Below are 16,642 nucleotides of genomic sequence, written 5' to 3'. Positions count from 1 at the left end.
GGACTATATGGTATGTGTAAATTGAAAGTTATTACATATTTGGATCAGAGTTTATGGTTTAAGAACTAGAAGAAACCTTAAAAATTAGCTGGTCTGACTCCCTCATTTAGCAGATGGGAAAACAGGCCTAAAGAGTAATTTTCTCAGGATTGGACTGGTAACAAAGATCACACCAGCAGAGATAAGATTTGAGCCCAGATCCTTCCACTCCACTTCTTTGGATTACACCAGATTTGTTCTTATTTTTCTTTTCTTTTGAAGGCAGTGTGGCATAATGGATAGGTAATTGATCTTGACCCCAGGAAGTCTTGGGTTCAAGGGCCACTGTGGACACAACTCTCTGGGACTTTCCTTTGCAAAGAAGGTGCAGACCTGCTTTGGTAGAAGGGATTTCCAGTCTTGGCCTTGCCTTTACCAATAAAATACTCATCAAGTTCCTGTCCCAGGCCTTTTCTTTCACTGTGTGGTCATTTCCACTTCCATCTCTTTTAAAGTTTTCTTTTTTGGATCCTGCTTTTTTAAAAAAGATTCACCGTACTCCTCTTCTCGCTGCTTTGAATGTACTGTTTCATTTTAGAGCTTTTAGACCCGTCTCTTAATTTTAATGCAGCCCTATATTCATCATCAAGTGAACGCGTCTTCAGAGAGCAACATTATTGATCGTTTTGAAGCTTGATATACTGTCATTCTTTTTCTTTTGATGAGAGAATTCAGACCATTCACACTTGTTATGAAGAATGCATGTAATTTGTTTTCGAACATTTTCTTCATGTTCCTGATATTTCCTGAAGGAAATGAAATCTACATTAACGTGCTATTTGATCTACTAAAAGTAGTTAATGAAATTACTTATTTTCTTTTTTTCCCAAAATATTAATTCCTATGCTTCCTTGAAGATTAATTTCCTTTTCATTATAGATAGTTTTGCCTTTTGTAAATTGTTATCTCCTTTCCTTTTTCCTTTTCTTTTTGGCTATTGTTATTTTTTCTCATCTGTATCAAAAAGCCTTTTTATTAGGAAATGTGATTGTATTTTAACATTCTTTGCCTTTTTCTATTAATCATGTGCTGTTAACCCAGTGCTTCCCTGGAACAGTGAATTCACTGAGGTTGAGGCTTCCTCTAATGATGCCAATGGCAGTTCATCCATGCTTATTTTTCATATGCCCTGAAAAAAGCACTGGATGTGACAATTAAGAGATCATTGTTAACTTTGGAGAGAGCATTTTCAGGGGCTGCCATGCTTATCCACCCTGGCTCCCGGATTTCCTCACAGAATATCTTTTCTTAATATGAAGGTTTCTCTTCCCCAGCTTTTATTTTTCACTGTATCCTTTTTGAATAATGTAATACCCTTCCAGACCCATAATTTAGTCATGGGTCAGATCCCACCACATCTCAGGGAAGTCTCTGATGAGATCAACTTAGCTTGCCCACATTACGATCTTTAGCTTAGCTTCCTTTACTTTGGGCCATACCTCATGCATGTGTGTAAAAGCATCCCAATGTCCTGGCCTTATTATGGGTTCTTTCTTGCATTTTGCCTTCTCCAAATCCTGTTTCTCTCTACTCCTTTTCTGCCTACAATGTTGCTGTGGCATCTTGCTTGGTAGATCCATGTCAACAGTTTTCTCCCTCTCTTCCCTTTTGGTTTAAAAGCTTTTGGATTGGATTTTCCAGACTACCTTTTCATATTAGCTACTGTGCAACCGCAAATGATTTTTTTGAACCCAAATGTGGGGATTTGCATTTGTCCCTATTAATTTTCATCTTGCCAGTCCCAGTATTACAGGATGTATGTGGTTCCAATTCTGTCATTCATTATAGTCACTACAAGATTGATGGGCATGGTTTTGGGGTATTCATTTCAGTCTTTGATAAAAATGTTAGCATAGGGCTAAGAGAACAGATGCCTGGGGCATTCTTTCAGAGACTTCCCATTAGGCTGACACCTTTGGTCTTGTTCAGTCATGTGAGAGATTCTGAGAGACCAGTGGAGATGCCCTCACCAATGCCCAGATGAGATATATGGGTGTCCTAAACTCAAGATGTGGAACTGAAAAGGGAGGTGGGAGAGATTGCTGAGGAGAAATGAATGGGACTTGAGTGTGAAAGCTACAAAGGAAGAAAAAGAAGGATGGTCCAGAGACCTTCAGCTTGTGATGCCTGGCAGGGAAGTGGTGCATTTCACAGAATCCTAGAGAAGAATCAGCATTATGAGATGGAGGATGAAGATTTCAGTTTGGAGAATGCGGAGTTGGCTGGGGAGCATCGGGGCACACGTGTCCCATTCATGCTGGTGGTGTGTGTCCAGAGCATGGAGGAAGGGTGGGCTTGAGAAGAATGGGGGAGCTGTGTCTTTATATCGGGGAGAATTGAGAGTGGGCAGAGTCACAAGAGAAGGGTGTATACACCAGGGAGAAGACAGGCAAGGACAGAACATAGAAAGGGGGAGGAGGCAATCAAAGAAGCAGAAAGAACAACAGAAAAGGGAGGAAAGGCTTTCAAGGGGAAGGAGGTGGCCAGCCTGAGCGGCAGCGGCCCTGCAGAAGGAGGGAGGCCTGGGAAGAGCCTGGTGGCAGGCCCATTGGCAGCATTACAAAAGGCCCGATTGCAACAGGATTGAAGGGGGAAATGGAGAAATGGGCCGTCAGTGAATCTTTCCCTGTTCAGCATGGCGGCACTTCACCTCGGACTCACAGACATGCTGAGGAGTCTGTAGCTGTAGCACGGCCACATCTGTAGCTGCTGCCACATCTATGGCACACCAGCTCTGTTTTACTGAGGAAGAAACTGAGGCTCGGCCTCTAGGGCTGAAGCAGGATTCACACCCGAGTCTTCCTGCCCTCAAGCCTAGTCTTCTCGGCACTGGACATCTTGCTGGGAGAAGCCTTCCTCTGTCATAGCGCAGCCCTTCCAAAGCCTGGCCACGGCCTCGGGACCACAGTGACCAAGGTCACCCAGAAGCCAAGGGTGTGTGCCCTGGCCATGGTTTTAGGGTGGCTCCTGTCACCCAGTGCACTTCAAAACGCTTAGTGACAGCCAAGTTCCACGTGCTTGGAATCTTTAAAAAAAAAAACAACATAATCTCTGTTATGCCTGACTGACAAGCCCGCCAGTGTGATTGCTCAGTGTTTAGTCTACAAAAAGCAATACGCTTGAGAAATTGGGGCTCTATGTGAGCACTTTGTAGATGAGCCACCCTAACCATCCCACTGCCCTGAAAGTGGCATTTACCTACTCAGATTTTCCAGTTACTTCACTATTAATGGTGTGTGCCCGGTGGGGTGTTTGGGGGAGGTCGGTGCTCTCCGTAGAGGTTACTCAGCATATGGGAACCTCAAGGTGGGGGAAGGAGCTCTTTAAATGGGAGATGGGCACGCACACGCGCACGCACACACACACACGCATACAAGCATTGATTTTTATTCGAGGGACAGGGGTGTGGGGCGGTGTGTTTATGAGAGCCATCATCTTTATGGCTCTCATAATACCAAAAGCTTCTTAAAAACACAGGGAAACCAATGCAGGATTTTAAAATAAAACTTTTTAAAAAATCATTCCTTTTTAATTGATCTTGGGTAGTCACTAAGTGAAACTCTCCTGTTGATCCTTGTGCCTTAGGTAGTGACCTTTATAAACCCCTTTCGCCCTGCTTTTGCCCTGCACTTGAGGGTTATGGAGGTCACAGCTAACATGTTAAAGTAAATCCAATTATTTTCATTTAAGTAGTATCGTATTTCATAGCTACTATGTAATATGTATATGTCGTACAGAGAGGGTGAGGACAGAGGAGATTAATTATTTACCAGTAGACTATGGGCAGTCACTCATCATGTCAAAAGAAGCCACAGCTGATAGAAATAGATTGGGAATTTTCTGTTGGGTCATCTTCAGTGTATTCATTTATATTTATAAAGTTCCCCTCTGCACTCCCCACTCACTCTGCGCCTCCCAGACTGCCCGGCGGTGGCTAATAGAGGAATGACCCGCTCAGACCAATCAGCATCAGTCAGCCACTATGGGAGGATAGGCAGCCCCCCTCCTGGCTTGTGAGCGGCTCCGTCACGTTGGGGGATGGTCCTTTTGTGCCCTTTCCCTGTCTTATCTTACCATCTGAAAGTGGGGAGGATGGTTCCTCTTGGCCAGCTAGGCATGCTAGTCTACTTTCCAAACTGTCTGGCATCGGTTCTTTTCTCCAGCCCCCTCCCCAGCAGACTGGGAGCTTCCTGAGGGCAGGGATTCTTTGTGGGGTGTCTGTGGATAGGTGTATTTGGAGAACTCAGGAATGACTTCTTTGGCCATCCCGGAATAAGGCGTTGCTGAAGAGTCAGCCGCAGTCTGGGAACATGAGAAGGTGATGATTGGACATTTCCAATGTCAGCAACGTTTTTTCAAGACAGTTGGAAACCTCGGAGTGCACTGGCGAAGGGAATTTATGAAATGGCCCCTGGGGGCCTGAGGGCGTCTTTCTTTCCTTCTCACCCGCTGGATCAAGGCCAGTGTGCTGTTTTGTTTTCTAATGAAGAATGAGAAGTGTGTCCATGTTCTCGTGTGGATTTTCAGTCAGATGTTCTGGTTTTGCAACAAATCAATTCAGGGCCATTATCTGTCTGGTCAAATGACCCTTGGGAAAATGTCTAAAGTCAGCTGACCATTTGCGTTTGTCCCTGAGTACTTTTAAGGAAGCAAAAGATAAACAAAAAGTTGAGTTTGCTTCTGAAATAAGGAAGGCCAAAGGCAGCAGCGGGATTTCCTGGGAAATCCACACCGCCATCTTGTTCCCTCACGTGACTGGGATTGATTTGTCTGTTTGCCTGTCTTGGGGTCCCCCAGGCTTGAGGGCAGCGCCAGGCACACGGGAGGTGCCTAAATGCTTGTTGGTTGATTGATTTCACCCCTTTGCCTCAGTTTCCCCTCTTTTAAGTAATGGGATCGGACACAACGACTTGGAGACTCCTCCGGTCCAGTCTAGAGATCACTCCTATTACTGCTACTAACAACAGTAACAAGAATAACAACAACAACAACAACAATAATAATAATAATAATAATAATAATAATAATAATAATAATAATAATGATAATGAATAGCTAGCATTTATATAGTGCTTTAATGTTTGCAGAACATTTTCCAAATACCCTCTCACTTGATCCTTACAACAGCCCTGGGAGGGAGGTGCTATTATCCCCATTTTACAGGTGAGGGAACTGAGCCTGAGAGGGAATGACGGACTTTGCCCACACTCACACAGCAGAGATGTCTGAGGCGGGATTTGAACTCGGGTCTTTCTGCCTCCAAACACATGATCCCCTCTGCCCCTAGGTGCCTCTCATTCCCGGCCATCTTCTTCTTGCTCCTCTTGGACTCAGGGTTGCTGGCCTGCGCTCCTGAAGGCATTTGCTGTACTCAGGTGCAGGGGCTCCCATTGGGCAGCTGCAGGCAGGGACCCAGGCTCCTGGGGTCTGTCCTCGCTGGGCCTTCCTGCCCTTCCTAGCGTGCCCGGCTTGTTTTCTTGCCCAGCCTGCGCTTCTTGCCAGGAACGGTGAGTGGTGAGCGACCAGTTTCCTGAGTGACCCTCCCACCCCCATTTCGTGCGAGATGTGTCCTCTTTGTTGGCTTGTCCTGGTATTTCCGACTCTGCTAATTACATTATCGCCTGATCAGGACTTAGAGGGGATGGAAATCAGGGCCAAGCCTGGCTTGGCAGCCAGCGAGGTTTTCACTGGTTTCAAACAATGTCCTCCTGACTCCTCCCTCTTCCCTTGTCCTGTTCAGTTTGCCAAAGAAAGACAGTTCCACATGATTAAAGCCCAAGTGTTCGGCACTCAGTGTGTGTCTGGGGACCACCTGGCCCTCTGGTGGCCTTCCCGCCCACCCCACCCCCGGCACCCCGCTTCTGTTTGGAGGACCTTCGCCTTCTGTACCTCTTTGCTCTGTAAGTGGGATCATCCGTGCCCATCCTTCCTAGGGCCATGGAAGGTAACAGGTGGGAGAAGCTCTTTGCGTGCTCACTCCCCAGAGCTCCGGCTCCTTGGTTCAGATGCCAGGGCTGCGGGGACCTCGGGTGACTGTCCAGGCTGACTCCCACATTGTCCACTTCTGAGATGGTGGTGGGAGCGCCAGCGGGAGAGAAGAGGGCCCCGCTTCTCCCGCCTTCGCCACTAAGCAGTTATGTGTCTGAAGCACTAACCGTGGACTTGATCCGTTTAAAATCAGTGAGGCAGAGTAGAAGCCGGCAGCCGGCAGGACAGTCGTGTCTAAGGAAGCGCTTCTGCTGAGGCCCTCAGGGTGGTGGGGAATGATGTCCCCTTGCTGGTTTATCCTGGAAGCCCAGATTCTGCCAGGAAGAATCGTCACATCCTCCAGGGACGGACTTGGGTGGTGCACAAACCGAGATGACAGCTAGCAAGGGCCCATTTTACAGAAGAGAGAACTGAGGTCCGGAAAGGGTAGGTGACCCAGCTAGTAAATGTCTGAGGCAGGCTAGAAGTCAGGTCTCCTGGCTCTCTCTCCTCTGTAGCACCAAGATGTCTGCGGGCTGACTGCATGCTTGGAAACTGAAGGAGCCCAGGGAGAAAGCCGCTCAGGGGCCGGTGCCGAGGTGACTGCAGTACATCTTGGGGGCGATAGCCAGGAGAAGCGTGGAAGGTGGGTGGGAGGGCAGGCACGGGGCCAGGACCCCAGGGGGCTTTGTTAGCACCTCCAGCAGTTACCGAAAAGTCGCACCATACTCTGAGCAAGGCCTGGAAGAGTGGCCATAGGACACAGGGTGTCCTTGTGGAAGGCTCTCCACGGGGCTAAGATTTGAGCAGGATTTGAAGGTGGCCAAGCGACAAACAGAACAGGGATGAAGAGATGAGAGTAAAGCACTGAACACAGTGGCTGGCATACAGTAGGCATTCTGTAAATGCTTATTCCATCCTCCCTCGTGGCCTCAGAGAGCCAAAGCCAGAAGCAACCTCAAAGGACATCCAGGCCAGCTCCCTCACTTTACGGATGGGGAACTGGGACCCAGAAATTCAAGGCAGTTCAATTCTGTCATCATGTATTAAGCACCTGCTGTGTGCCAGGTACTGTGCTAAGAGCTGCAGATACAAAAAAATGCAAAAAACTGTCCCTGCCCTCAAGACGCCTGCAATCTAATGGGGGAGAGAACAAGAAAAGAGATATGTACAAAGCAAGCTTAGACAGGAGAAAAGGAGGAAACTGACAGAGGGAAAGCAGGCGGACTAATGCTTGGCCAAGGTCACTTCAACAGGTCAGTCGGTCAACCAGCAGACATTTAGTAAGCACCCAGTGCACGCCAAGCTGAGTTCTGGGAATACACAAAAAAAGGGCAAATGATCCTTCCCCTCAGCAGCTTCTCTTCACTTACGGGAGGTGGTGTGTCCGTACATAACTATGTTCATAGTCAACTAAAGCTCCCTAGAAGGTGGTGTAGGAGGGAGGTCTAGCAGGTGGGGCTGGGGGGAATCAGTAGAGGCTTCACCAGAGGAGATGCTTGAGATGCATTGTAAAGGAAGAGAAGTTTCGCTGAGGGCCGGCTGAGCACAGGGGAGGTGGCGCCCGTGTCTGAGGAAGGGAGAAGCCTTTTTAGGGCAGGAGGGCGAAGAGTGAAGATGGGGAGGCAGGTTGGGCTAGGTGGGAAGCGCTTTGAAAGCTAAGCGGAGGAGTCTGTGTGTGACCTGAGAGGTAGCGAGGAGTCAGTGAGTGTATGGGTGAATGGTTAGATCTGCATTTCCAGAGAATCGCTTCAGTGGCTGTGTAGAGAATGGGCGAAGTAGGAAGAGACTTAGGCAGACGAGCCAGTTAGGAGGCTGGTCAGGGGTCATGAGGGCCTAGACTAAGGGGAGCTGGGGGGAGGGGGAGAGAGAATGTGGGACACAAACTGGGAGAGCAAGGTTAGCACCAAGTTTACAAATGAAGGGGCCAGAAATAATGGGGGTGCCCAGAGGAGAGTATGGAAGAGGAGCATGTTTAGGGGAAAGAGAATGAGTTCTCATTGAAAGTTCTCATTGAAAGTTCTCATTGGAAATGTTGGCTTTGAAATGGCTTTAGCGGTTGGTGACAGGACCCTGAAAAAACTCAGGAGAGAAACTGAGGCTGGCTCTGTTAACCAGGAGAGTATGCTGCATTAAGAAATAATTAAACCTATGGGAATGTAGAGGGAGAAGAGAGGAAGGCCCCAGACACAGCCTTGAGGTTCACCTGCATTTAGGGGATCTCTTCTGGCTGAAGAGTCAGCAAAGGGAGCTCAGTGGTGTTCTGGTGTGTAAGAGGAGAGCCTTCCATGGTTTGGATGGATGGATAGATGGATGGATAGATGGATGGATGGATGGATGGATGAAAAAGCATTCATTAAATACTTCCTCCATTCCAAGCATTGTGATAAGCATCAAGGATGCAAATACACACAAACTGGACAGACCCTGCCCTTACAGAGTTAACATTCTAATGGGGAAAGAAAACACAAAGAAGACTTGGAGTTGAGGGAAATGGGAGAGGGACATAGAGGCCTGACTCTTGTCAGAATAATGTAAAAGCTCACCTGTCAGAGGCTGAGGCTGAGAGAGTCGTGTTCAAAAATCCCAGATGGGAGAGAAGAGCCAATCTTTCCCAAGGCAATCAGACCCTTTTCCCAGGCCACCAATCTGTAGCCCAAGGGTACAGCCCTGAAGAGGAGCCTGGTTCCTGTCCATTGGGAGTGAGGGGCGGGGTGTAAGGTCAGGTCATTAGTCACTCTGTGGCTAAAGACTTCACCAGCGGATGGTGAAGTAGCCGGGCAGTTCTCAACCTTTGGTGCAGGTATGGGTAATATTGTACATCACACACATACACATTAATTTCTAGAAAGACTGGAATTTAAGAATACCTCAAAGGACCAAGGTGCATCAATTGATGGCAGAATAAAAATTTTTATTTCAAAGTAAAATTATAGTATCTGCTTATAATCGTATTGAAAGTGCATTTGCACTGATAGGAGAAATAAAATATTTATCATCAAATATGCTTCCTTGTCAGTTGGTGTTCCTGGGCCTTGTCTTGAGGAAGCATCTCCTTACCTCCTAGGTGTTGCTGCTTCACAGAGTTAAAGGGATTCCTAAATCCTCATTTTCCTTCCAAACTTCAGCAAAGACCCCACCTCAGGTATTAAAATCAGTGAGAGTGAAAATAGGGTTAAAGCACTTTGAGAAGCTTGGTGCATCTCCCATGGAGATGAGGGTCTGCATCCAAATGCTCCCCAAGATACACCAACATAGCATCCCTCATCTGAATTGTGATGGTGTGTGCTTGGTGATCTCATTCTCTGAAATGTTCTAGACCTGGCAGCAAAAACCAAAGTGGCCTTATGGAGTCTCCCAACCTAAACAAGGAGAAGGTGCTGGTAAAGAGGCAGCTGGGAGACCCACTGGATAGAGCCCTGGGCCTTGGATAAGGAAGCCCAGAGGCTCGGCTTGGCTGAAATGTCGGTGGGCTGCATAAACTCAGCCAGTTTGGGAGTCCTGCCGATAATGGAAATAAATATGGCCTGGTTCACCCCTTCCTTGAGGAAGCCATTCTTCCTTATGGTGCACATTTATTCCTTTTCTGAATGTTCACGGTCCATCTCCCTGAAAACATATGCTAGGACCAGGGATCAGAGCGAAGCTCCTCGGCCACCATTGGTAATTGCCTTCCCTTCCCTGTCCTTGAACACTGGGTCACTTGTTCTCAAGCCCCGCAGCACCTGCCCGGTTGTCCATGACCTTGAGCTCAGCGTCCAGCCCTTGAGTAGGGGCCAGGGCTCTGCTACCATCTTCTTACTTCTCTTGGGTTCCCGCTTCCCACTAGCCCCTTTCTTCTCTCCATTGCCCTGGGCAGACCTCACATCTTATCATCATCCCATCATTTCTGTGCCTCTTCATCTCCTTCTCCAGTCCAGCTTCATCCTTGACCTTCCTCATCAGCTTCAGCTCCTTCAGACCAGGAGGAGACTATGAAGACTGAGGTGAAGGCTCTGCAGGACTTTCCAAAGCCATTTGGGCAACCCAAGTGGCACAGCTCTATAAGGGACAGTGCACATTCAGGGCTTGGCAGTGGACTCCTGGCATTTGAGAGTTAAAGGGAACCTTGGAGAACCCTCTTAGTAGACTCACAGAATGCCAGAGCTAGACTGCCCTGAGGCCAGCTAATCCAACATGTACTGATAAGGAAGTCCCAGTCCCACATGACGGACATCTAGCATCCCTTGAAGGGTTTTAGTGACCGGAAGACCATACCCTCTCACCAGCTCCTCGCACTTTTGAGAAGAGCTGGTGATGCGGCGCTGTAGAGATGCTAGCTGTTGTCATTATGACACACATATGAGTACGTCGTTAAAGCTTCACTGCTTACTCGAGATCCCACATATCTCAGGCTTTTCCAATGGTGATGGCTCCATGACTGGAAAAGTGTGGATTTTCCCAGCCTGCTTCACCCCGTCATGGCCACCGGTCCTGTCTTCCCTGTCAAAGGCGATGTGCAGTTAAGGCAGAGACCACATACAAGATTTGTAGTCTAAAGTGAACACCTTGCTCAGTCATTTTTCAGTCATGTCTGATTCTTTGTGACCCATTTGAGGTTTTCTTGGCAGAGATCCTGGAGTCGTTTGCCATTTCCTTCTCCAGCTTATTTTACAGGTGAGAAAACTGAGGCAAATAGGGTTAAGGGACTTGCCCAGGGTCACAAAGCTAGGAAGGGTCTGAGGCCAGATTTTAACTTGGGTCTTCCTGGCTCCCAGCTCACTGCCCTGTGCACCGTGACATCACCTAAGGGAGTACTGGCCAGGTAGAGGAGTTTTGTGAGTGGACTCAGCATGCTATGGGCCAGTGAACTTCACCTGACTCTTAGGAGAACTCGAGAGTGTTAGCAGAGAGATGGTTGGTGGATTTGCCAGGAGCCGGAGGGCCGGCTCAAGGACGGGCCAGGCCCCACTCTCCTCATGCCCTTTTCTGGCTGAAGACCAAGCTGGCAGACTGAGGCAGTGCACCTCCCCATTTTAGTGTCACGGGGTCAAGTCTCGTGCTTCTGGATGGGCAGGGGAGACATGAGTCCAGCCAGAGGGCCGTCCAAGGGATGCCCATGGCAGACTCGGAGCCTCCCGCTGGAAGGACTTTCCCCAGAGATCACCCCGGGTAAAGGCGGCAGACAGAGAGGGCAGCAGGCTGTCCAGGATTCAGACAATGCCGGTCCAGGACAAATTGCCCCGAGCACACAGGGTGACTGATTCAGGATCCGAAAAAATCTAGATGGGCTCAAGAACCAGGGCCAAAGATCGAGACCCAGATAAATGTGCTTTTGTTTTTATACACACGCATACGTGTACACACATGCACCTGTGTGTGTGTGTGTGTGTGTGTGTGTGTGTGTGTGTGCGCACCCCAAGGCCGAGGCTGTACACGTGGTGTTCCCAAAGTCTCTATGTATACATTTTAATAGGCACGAATATATGAAGTCTTTTACCTGACCTCCAGAAATGCTTTCCAAGCACAAGATGGGGAGGCATGATTCAAAAGTAGTCTGTCCACAACAGTTTGGGGACTTTCATGAGCTGCCCATTTTCATACTGTGACATGGGCTCCCCTCCCCAATTTAAAGTGCCCTTGGCCTCTATTGAGAGGCATAGCTTCCAGATGAGGGGGTGGGAAGCTCAGTGTCAGGAATATTGGGGCGGGCCTCCTGCAGGTGCCTTGGGTGCAAAGAGAAGCATCCGGCGGCCCCTCCCATTCACTAGCCTACATTCTACCAGGGGGTGCTGCATGTTCACCACTAAGGTTCACACACACAGTGATGATGGGGGCATTAGGAAAAGCTTCCCTCCTGAAGGATGGGAGTCGGAGGCTTTGCAGATCAGGTGCCGGGGGGAGTGTCTTCTAGGGAGGGGGCAGGCCTGCCCAGAGGTGGAGGAGAGCAGTGGGTGGGCCAAGTTTGTCTGGGATGTGCAGGCCAGGAAGAATTGGGCTGGACAGACCAGCAGAGGCATCTGTAGTGGATCCCAAAGGCACTGAGGAGCCCTCCCACTCTTCCCCCCCTCCTCTCCTCCTCCCTCCCTCCCTCTCTCCTTCCTTTCCCCCCTCCTCCTTTCTTTCCTTCCTCCCTCCCTCTCTCCTTCCTTTCCCCCCTCCTCCCTCCTTTCCTTCCTCCCTCCCTCTCTTCCTCCTTTCCTCCCTCCCTCTCTCCTCCCTTTCCTCCCTCCTTCCGTGACCTGTGACCCAATATTCCTCCCACCACTTAGTGCAGCTGATCTGAACGTCTGCAGGTACCACTGACTTGTCGAAAAGCCAGAGTGGATTGAGTTAAAGGTAATAAGCACATGGCAACCAGTGGGTCAGAAACGTCATGCACACCCCTGATTTTTGCTGTCATATTATTGTGTAAATCTGCTCAGAGTTGATTTCACATTCATGGCATCCAGAACCTTTAATCACATCCCCCTTGGCTTTAAGTAGAAGACGGCTCCAAGGGAGCAGGCCCTCAATGCGGCTGTTGGCAATGAAGGTGCACAGGGATGGTTCATGGGGGGATCCCACCGCAGGAGGGAGCAGGGACCAGTCCCAGGGGCTGCATTTGAACTTTCTGCTACGTGCAGTCTTGGGCACTTGCGGTCCAAGGGGGCGTTTGGAGTAAGGGAAGAGATAGTGTGCCCAACTCAATCTGCAGCATCCTTCAAAGACTGTCCGGCAAGTTCAGAGGCCTAGGGAATCCCTTCTTCTCCCTGTGCAGCCCAGCACCTGCTCCAAAACTTAGAATCTTAGAGAAATCCCCGGCGCGCACCTGGCCCATTCAGTGACTTGCCCAGGGTCTCAGGGCCAGCTGGTATCCAAATGGCGACTTAACCCTGGGCTTCCTGACCACGGAGCCTGAGTTCTCTCCCTTGCAGCACTGCTACCACCTCTGAGTAGCATCACCCTTGTTTGATACATGAGCAACTAGTTGATCAGTAAGCCTTTATTAAGCTCCTACTGTGTGCTCCAGGCATTCTGGGGATACGCAGATGGAGCTGTCTTTGCTCTTAAGGCATTAAGCCCCCCCCCATTATTTTTCATACTGACATGAAAAAACACCAAATAAAATGGTCATTTCTGTATGCGAAGTAAAACAGAAGAAGCAGATTGTCCATGAGGCTGCTGACCCAGTATAAACTGCTTGTTTTTCAAGTACGTCCTCCATTCAACATGTGTTTTCAGAGCTGCCTTGCAAATCTGCCTCCTGACCTTTCTTCTGACCCTCTTTTAGTTTCTTTGCAAAAGTTGATTTTGGCAACTAACCCTATCACTAACGTTCCCCCCAAAAAAACAAAAGTTGGGACAAAGATGCCGAGACAAGCAAAGCAGCCCCTGCCCCAGCGGGCCCTTCCTCGACCTTCTCTTCCAGCCCCTCTGCCCTTCGTGGCCCCGGGGAGGGTGTCTGGCTTCACAGCCAAAGGCCGGCTTAGATGGTATCAGCGTCCTCAAGAAAACAGCGGAGACCAACTGAGGCCCTCAGAGCAGGCCAGGACCAGGCACGGGTCCAGAGGCCCCAGGCTGGAGGAGCACCCTACAGTGATTCCACTGAAGAAGCCACAGTCACGAGAGGATCGGGAGCACAGTCCACATCCATGCACGTGTGTGAGGGTTCGTGCGTGGGTCAGACTTCTAAAGCATCAGAGGTTGGCACTGCCCTCAGTCCCAGCCAGTGCCGGGCAGCCTTTCCTTACAGGTCCAGCCGCCTGCTGGGTGCTGCCTCTTAGAGCCGCTCAGTTAATTGAGGCGTCCACTCCCTCCCACGTGGCCACGGTCACTGGGCCTGCACACTGCACGTGATGGCTTCCCATGAAAGGTAGCCGAGCTGCCCGGCGGCTTGCTCCATACCACGCTCTCCTAGGGGAGCTGGCGGTGTTACTGTGCAGCCTTGTCCGCGCTCCAGAATTGGCCGCCGTTCCCGAGCAGCCCGATGGCCAGGCTCTCCAGCGATGGTGCTGTGGAAGCCTTCCATTGTGGCTTGTTTGGTTCCGCGCCCCGTTTCCACGTGCACACAGAGCCCTCGTTTTATTCCTACAGATTCTGTGAAGTTGCAGGTCTCCCTTCTCCTGCTGGGTCTAACCCGCCTCCTCCTCTCCCTCTGCCAAGAGAAACACAAACAAAACTGACGGGCAGCGGGAGCAAGCTGGCGCCCATCCCTGGCCAGCGTGGACGAGGCTCTCTCATTGTTCCGCCTTTGGGTGGGGGCTGTTTTTCCCCTGGACAGAAATGCCCTGAAACCTCACCGTGCAGGAAGTTGGGAGCCTCCTGGCTTACCCCAACAATCACCACAAGAATCATCGTAAGTAACAATTTGATTTCAAATGAACCTTTCGGAGAAAAGAATGGTAAACAGTGTGTGTTTGCCTAAGGAAACCCTCCTAGCAATCAGCCCCGCACACAACTGCATGTGCTAATGAACCCGCTCTGTAATGTGCTTTCTCCAGTTAAATTGATTCATGAATTTTGAAGAGAACATTATCTAATGAATTTTCTTTGAATAGAAAGCAATTAAAAGGACAAATCAGTCTGATTAACCCCCCAGTCACCCTCCTGCCACAAATGGTGTACAGTTTGAAATTATATCATAAAAACTAGAGCACGCTTCCTATCTGGTGCCCTCTCCTAATCCATGTAAATGGATGAACAACAAAGTTAATTTCTTTGATGACCCTGTTCTCATATCACCTGGATTATGCTGATGTTTAATTTGCTTAATGTTATAATAAAGACTAAACAGATTTTTTTCCAGGGAAGTGATTAGCGTTCTCTCCAGTTAAGAAGTGATTTTTTGTTATTTAACATACATACAGTGGGGTCCTTCCCTTTCGGAGCACAGCCCTCGCTTTGTAAGTTTGGCACCAAGTGGAGTATCGGTGGCATCTCAGCCATTGCCCAGGGATCCACGCCTCTTGTTGTTACCACCTCCCCTGGAAAACCAGGGCCTCGATGGCTCTCTGGGTCCCCAACCTCAGGGCGAGGCAGCCAGCATCCTCTCCAGCCAGCCTGAAGCCCCAGGTCACGACTCCAGAAGGACGATGGCGTATCATTCAAGCCAACCCCACAGGGAGGTTGGGGGGAGGGGTGTGTCCTCAGCGAGCTGGGTGCCTCACCTGTGGGTGAGGGCGATTGTTGTTACTGCTTCAGCCAGATGAAGAACAAATGCAGTTTAATGTGGGTAGGCAATTAAAATGGGAATAAAGTTATTTTATTTTGGCAGGCCTGTTCATTAAAGGTGCCCGGAGCCAAGGTCGTGGCCAGTCCCTGTATTCTGAGAATGGCTCATGTTCTGAGCAGTCACTCGGGGGATCTGCACTCTATTGCAGACAGACAGGGTAATGCTGGCCCCGGCTCGGTGGCTTCTTTCCCGTCTGTGTCCCAGCTGAAGTTTGAAATTAGCTGGTAATACCAAAGGTTGAGTGCAAGAAACCAGCTCTTCCTCTGCCTATTCATTGGACTTTGCACTAATTCCTACATGCCCACCTAATGGAGAAGCCCACTTTGTAGCCGTACGTGGCGTGGGGAAGAGCTTAGATAAGAAGGAGGAAGCCTCTCTGCACCTGCAGGGTCTGCCACAGTGAAAGTGGGCTTCTGCCCCAGGAATCCTCAGCACCCTTGAGTCTTCCGGCCACGCGGGTGCCGGTGTGGGCAGCTATTTATAACGTGGCTGTATCCATCCATTGGATGGAGTGGTGTCATTCTCCATCTTTCTCTTTCAGACTCTTTCAGAAGACAGGTGTTGTGGAAGCTGATGGCAGCGGTGAAATTGGGAGACACTGTTTCCTACCAGCAGCTTGCAGCCCTGGTGGGGAAGAGCGGAGCTGCCCGAGCTGTTGGGGGAGCCATGAGGGACAACCCGGTAAGGACGCGTCCACTTCTGGACACTGGCGCCGGGAGCTCGCGAGGGCTTTGTGCTCAGCGTGCACAGCTGATGCTTTTGTGGGATTTCTCTTTTGTCCTGGGCTGTCAGTTCAGAAGGGTGCCTGTCTGTCCATCTGTTCATCCCCATAGGGACTGTGTCCGTCCCCTGGCTGCTGGCTGTCTGGGAGGCCTCCTGTCACGGGGGGGGGGAGGACTGTCTTTTGTTCCTCCCCACCAATCAGGCGATCAGCATGTCTTTATTAGGCACCGACTGTGTGCCCGGTACTGGGGGTACAAGGACAGAGAATAATGATTAGCTAGCATTTCTACAGCATATTCTGCTTAGCGGAGCACTAGACGTGTTCGCTTTTCCTCACCCCAGCCCTGGGAGGTGGCTACATCTTTTAATCCCATTTTACAGATGAGGAGACTGAAGCACAGATAAGTAAAGTGACTTTTGTGAGGCAGACTTTGAACTCGGAGCTTCCTGACACCCCCCCAGTGCTCTGTCCACCCCTTTACCGCCCAGTCCTGGTGGCAGTGAGTTCTCATGTGAATGGGAGAACCAGAAGGCACATTTACGAATACACCCTGCAGAAAAGTAAAGTCAGTGAATACAGATGAATAAAGAGTTTGTGAATAGAGGTGCGTATATGTGCACACGCAGAAGTGGCTGTGGCTTCTCTCCTTCCTCCTCCCCGTGCACACTGATGGCCAGCTCTCCCTGACTCAGAAAGGACCAGTAGCTTGTAACTGACCC

General features: G+C 49.7%; 1 protein-coding gene across 5 annotated transcripts in view; it reads left to right on the top strand.

The window, feature by feature from the left end:
* The window catches only part of MGMT (O-6-methylguanine-DNA methyltransferase), a 312,701-nt gene that overhangs the window by 280,526 nt on the left and 15,533 nt on the right, over positions 1-16,642 (top strand). For 4 of the 5 annotated variants that reach the window (XM_020978344.2, XM_020978343.2, XM_020978342.2 and 1 more), the window contains one exon: positions 15,741-15,880. In XM_020978344.2, the coding sequence (XP_020834003.1) occupies positions 15,741-15,880 (140 nt within the window). Of the gene's footprint in view, positions 1-5,156; positions 5,940-15,740; positions 15,881-16,642 lie in introns of those variants that run through there. The other variant, XM_078150688.1, reaches the window with a different exon arrangement.

The sequence above is a fragment of the Phascolarctos cinereus genome, unplaced genomic scaffold (genome assembly GCF_003287225.1).
Source record: "Phascolarctos cinereus isolate Bilbo 61053 unplaced genomic scaffold, phaCin_HiC Scaffold_3;HRSCAF=262, whole genome shotgun sequence".
In the NCBI taxonomy this organism is placed as follows: Eukaryota; Metazoa; Chordata; class Mammalia; order Diprotodontia; family Phascolarctidae; genus Phascolarctos; species Phascolarctos cinereus.
This window is presented reverse-complemented; position numbering and strand designations above follow the sequence as displayed.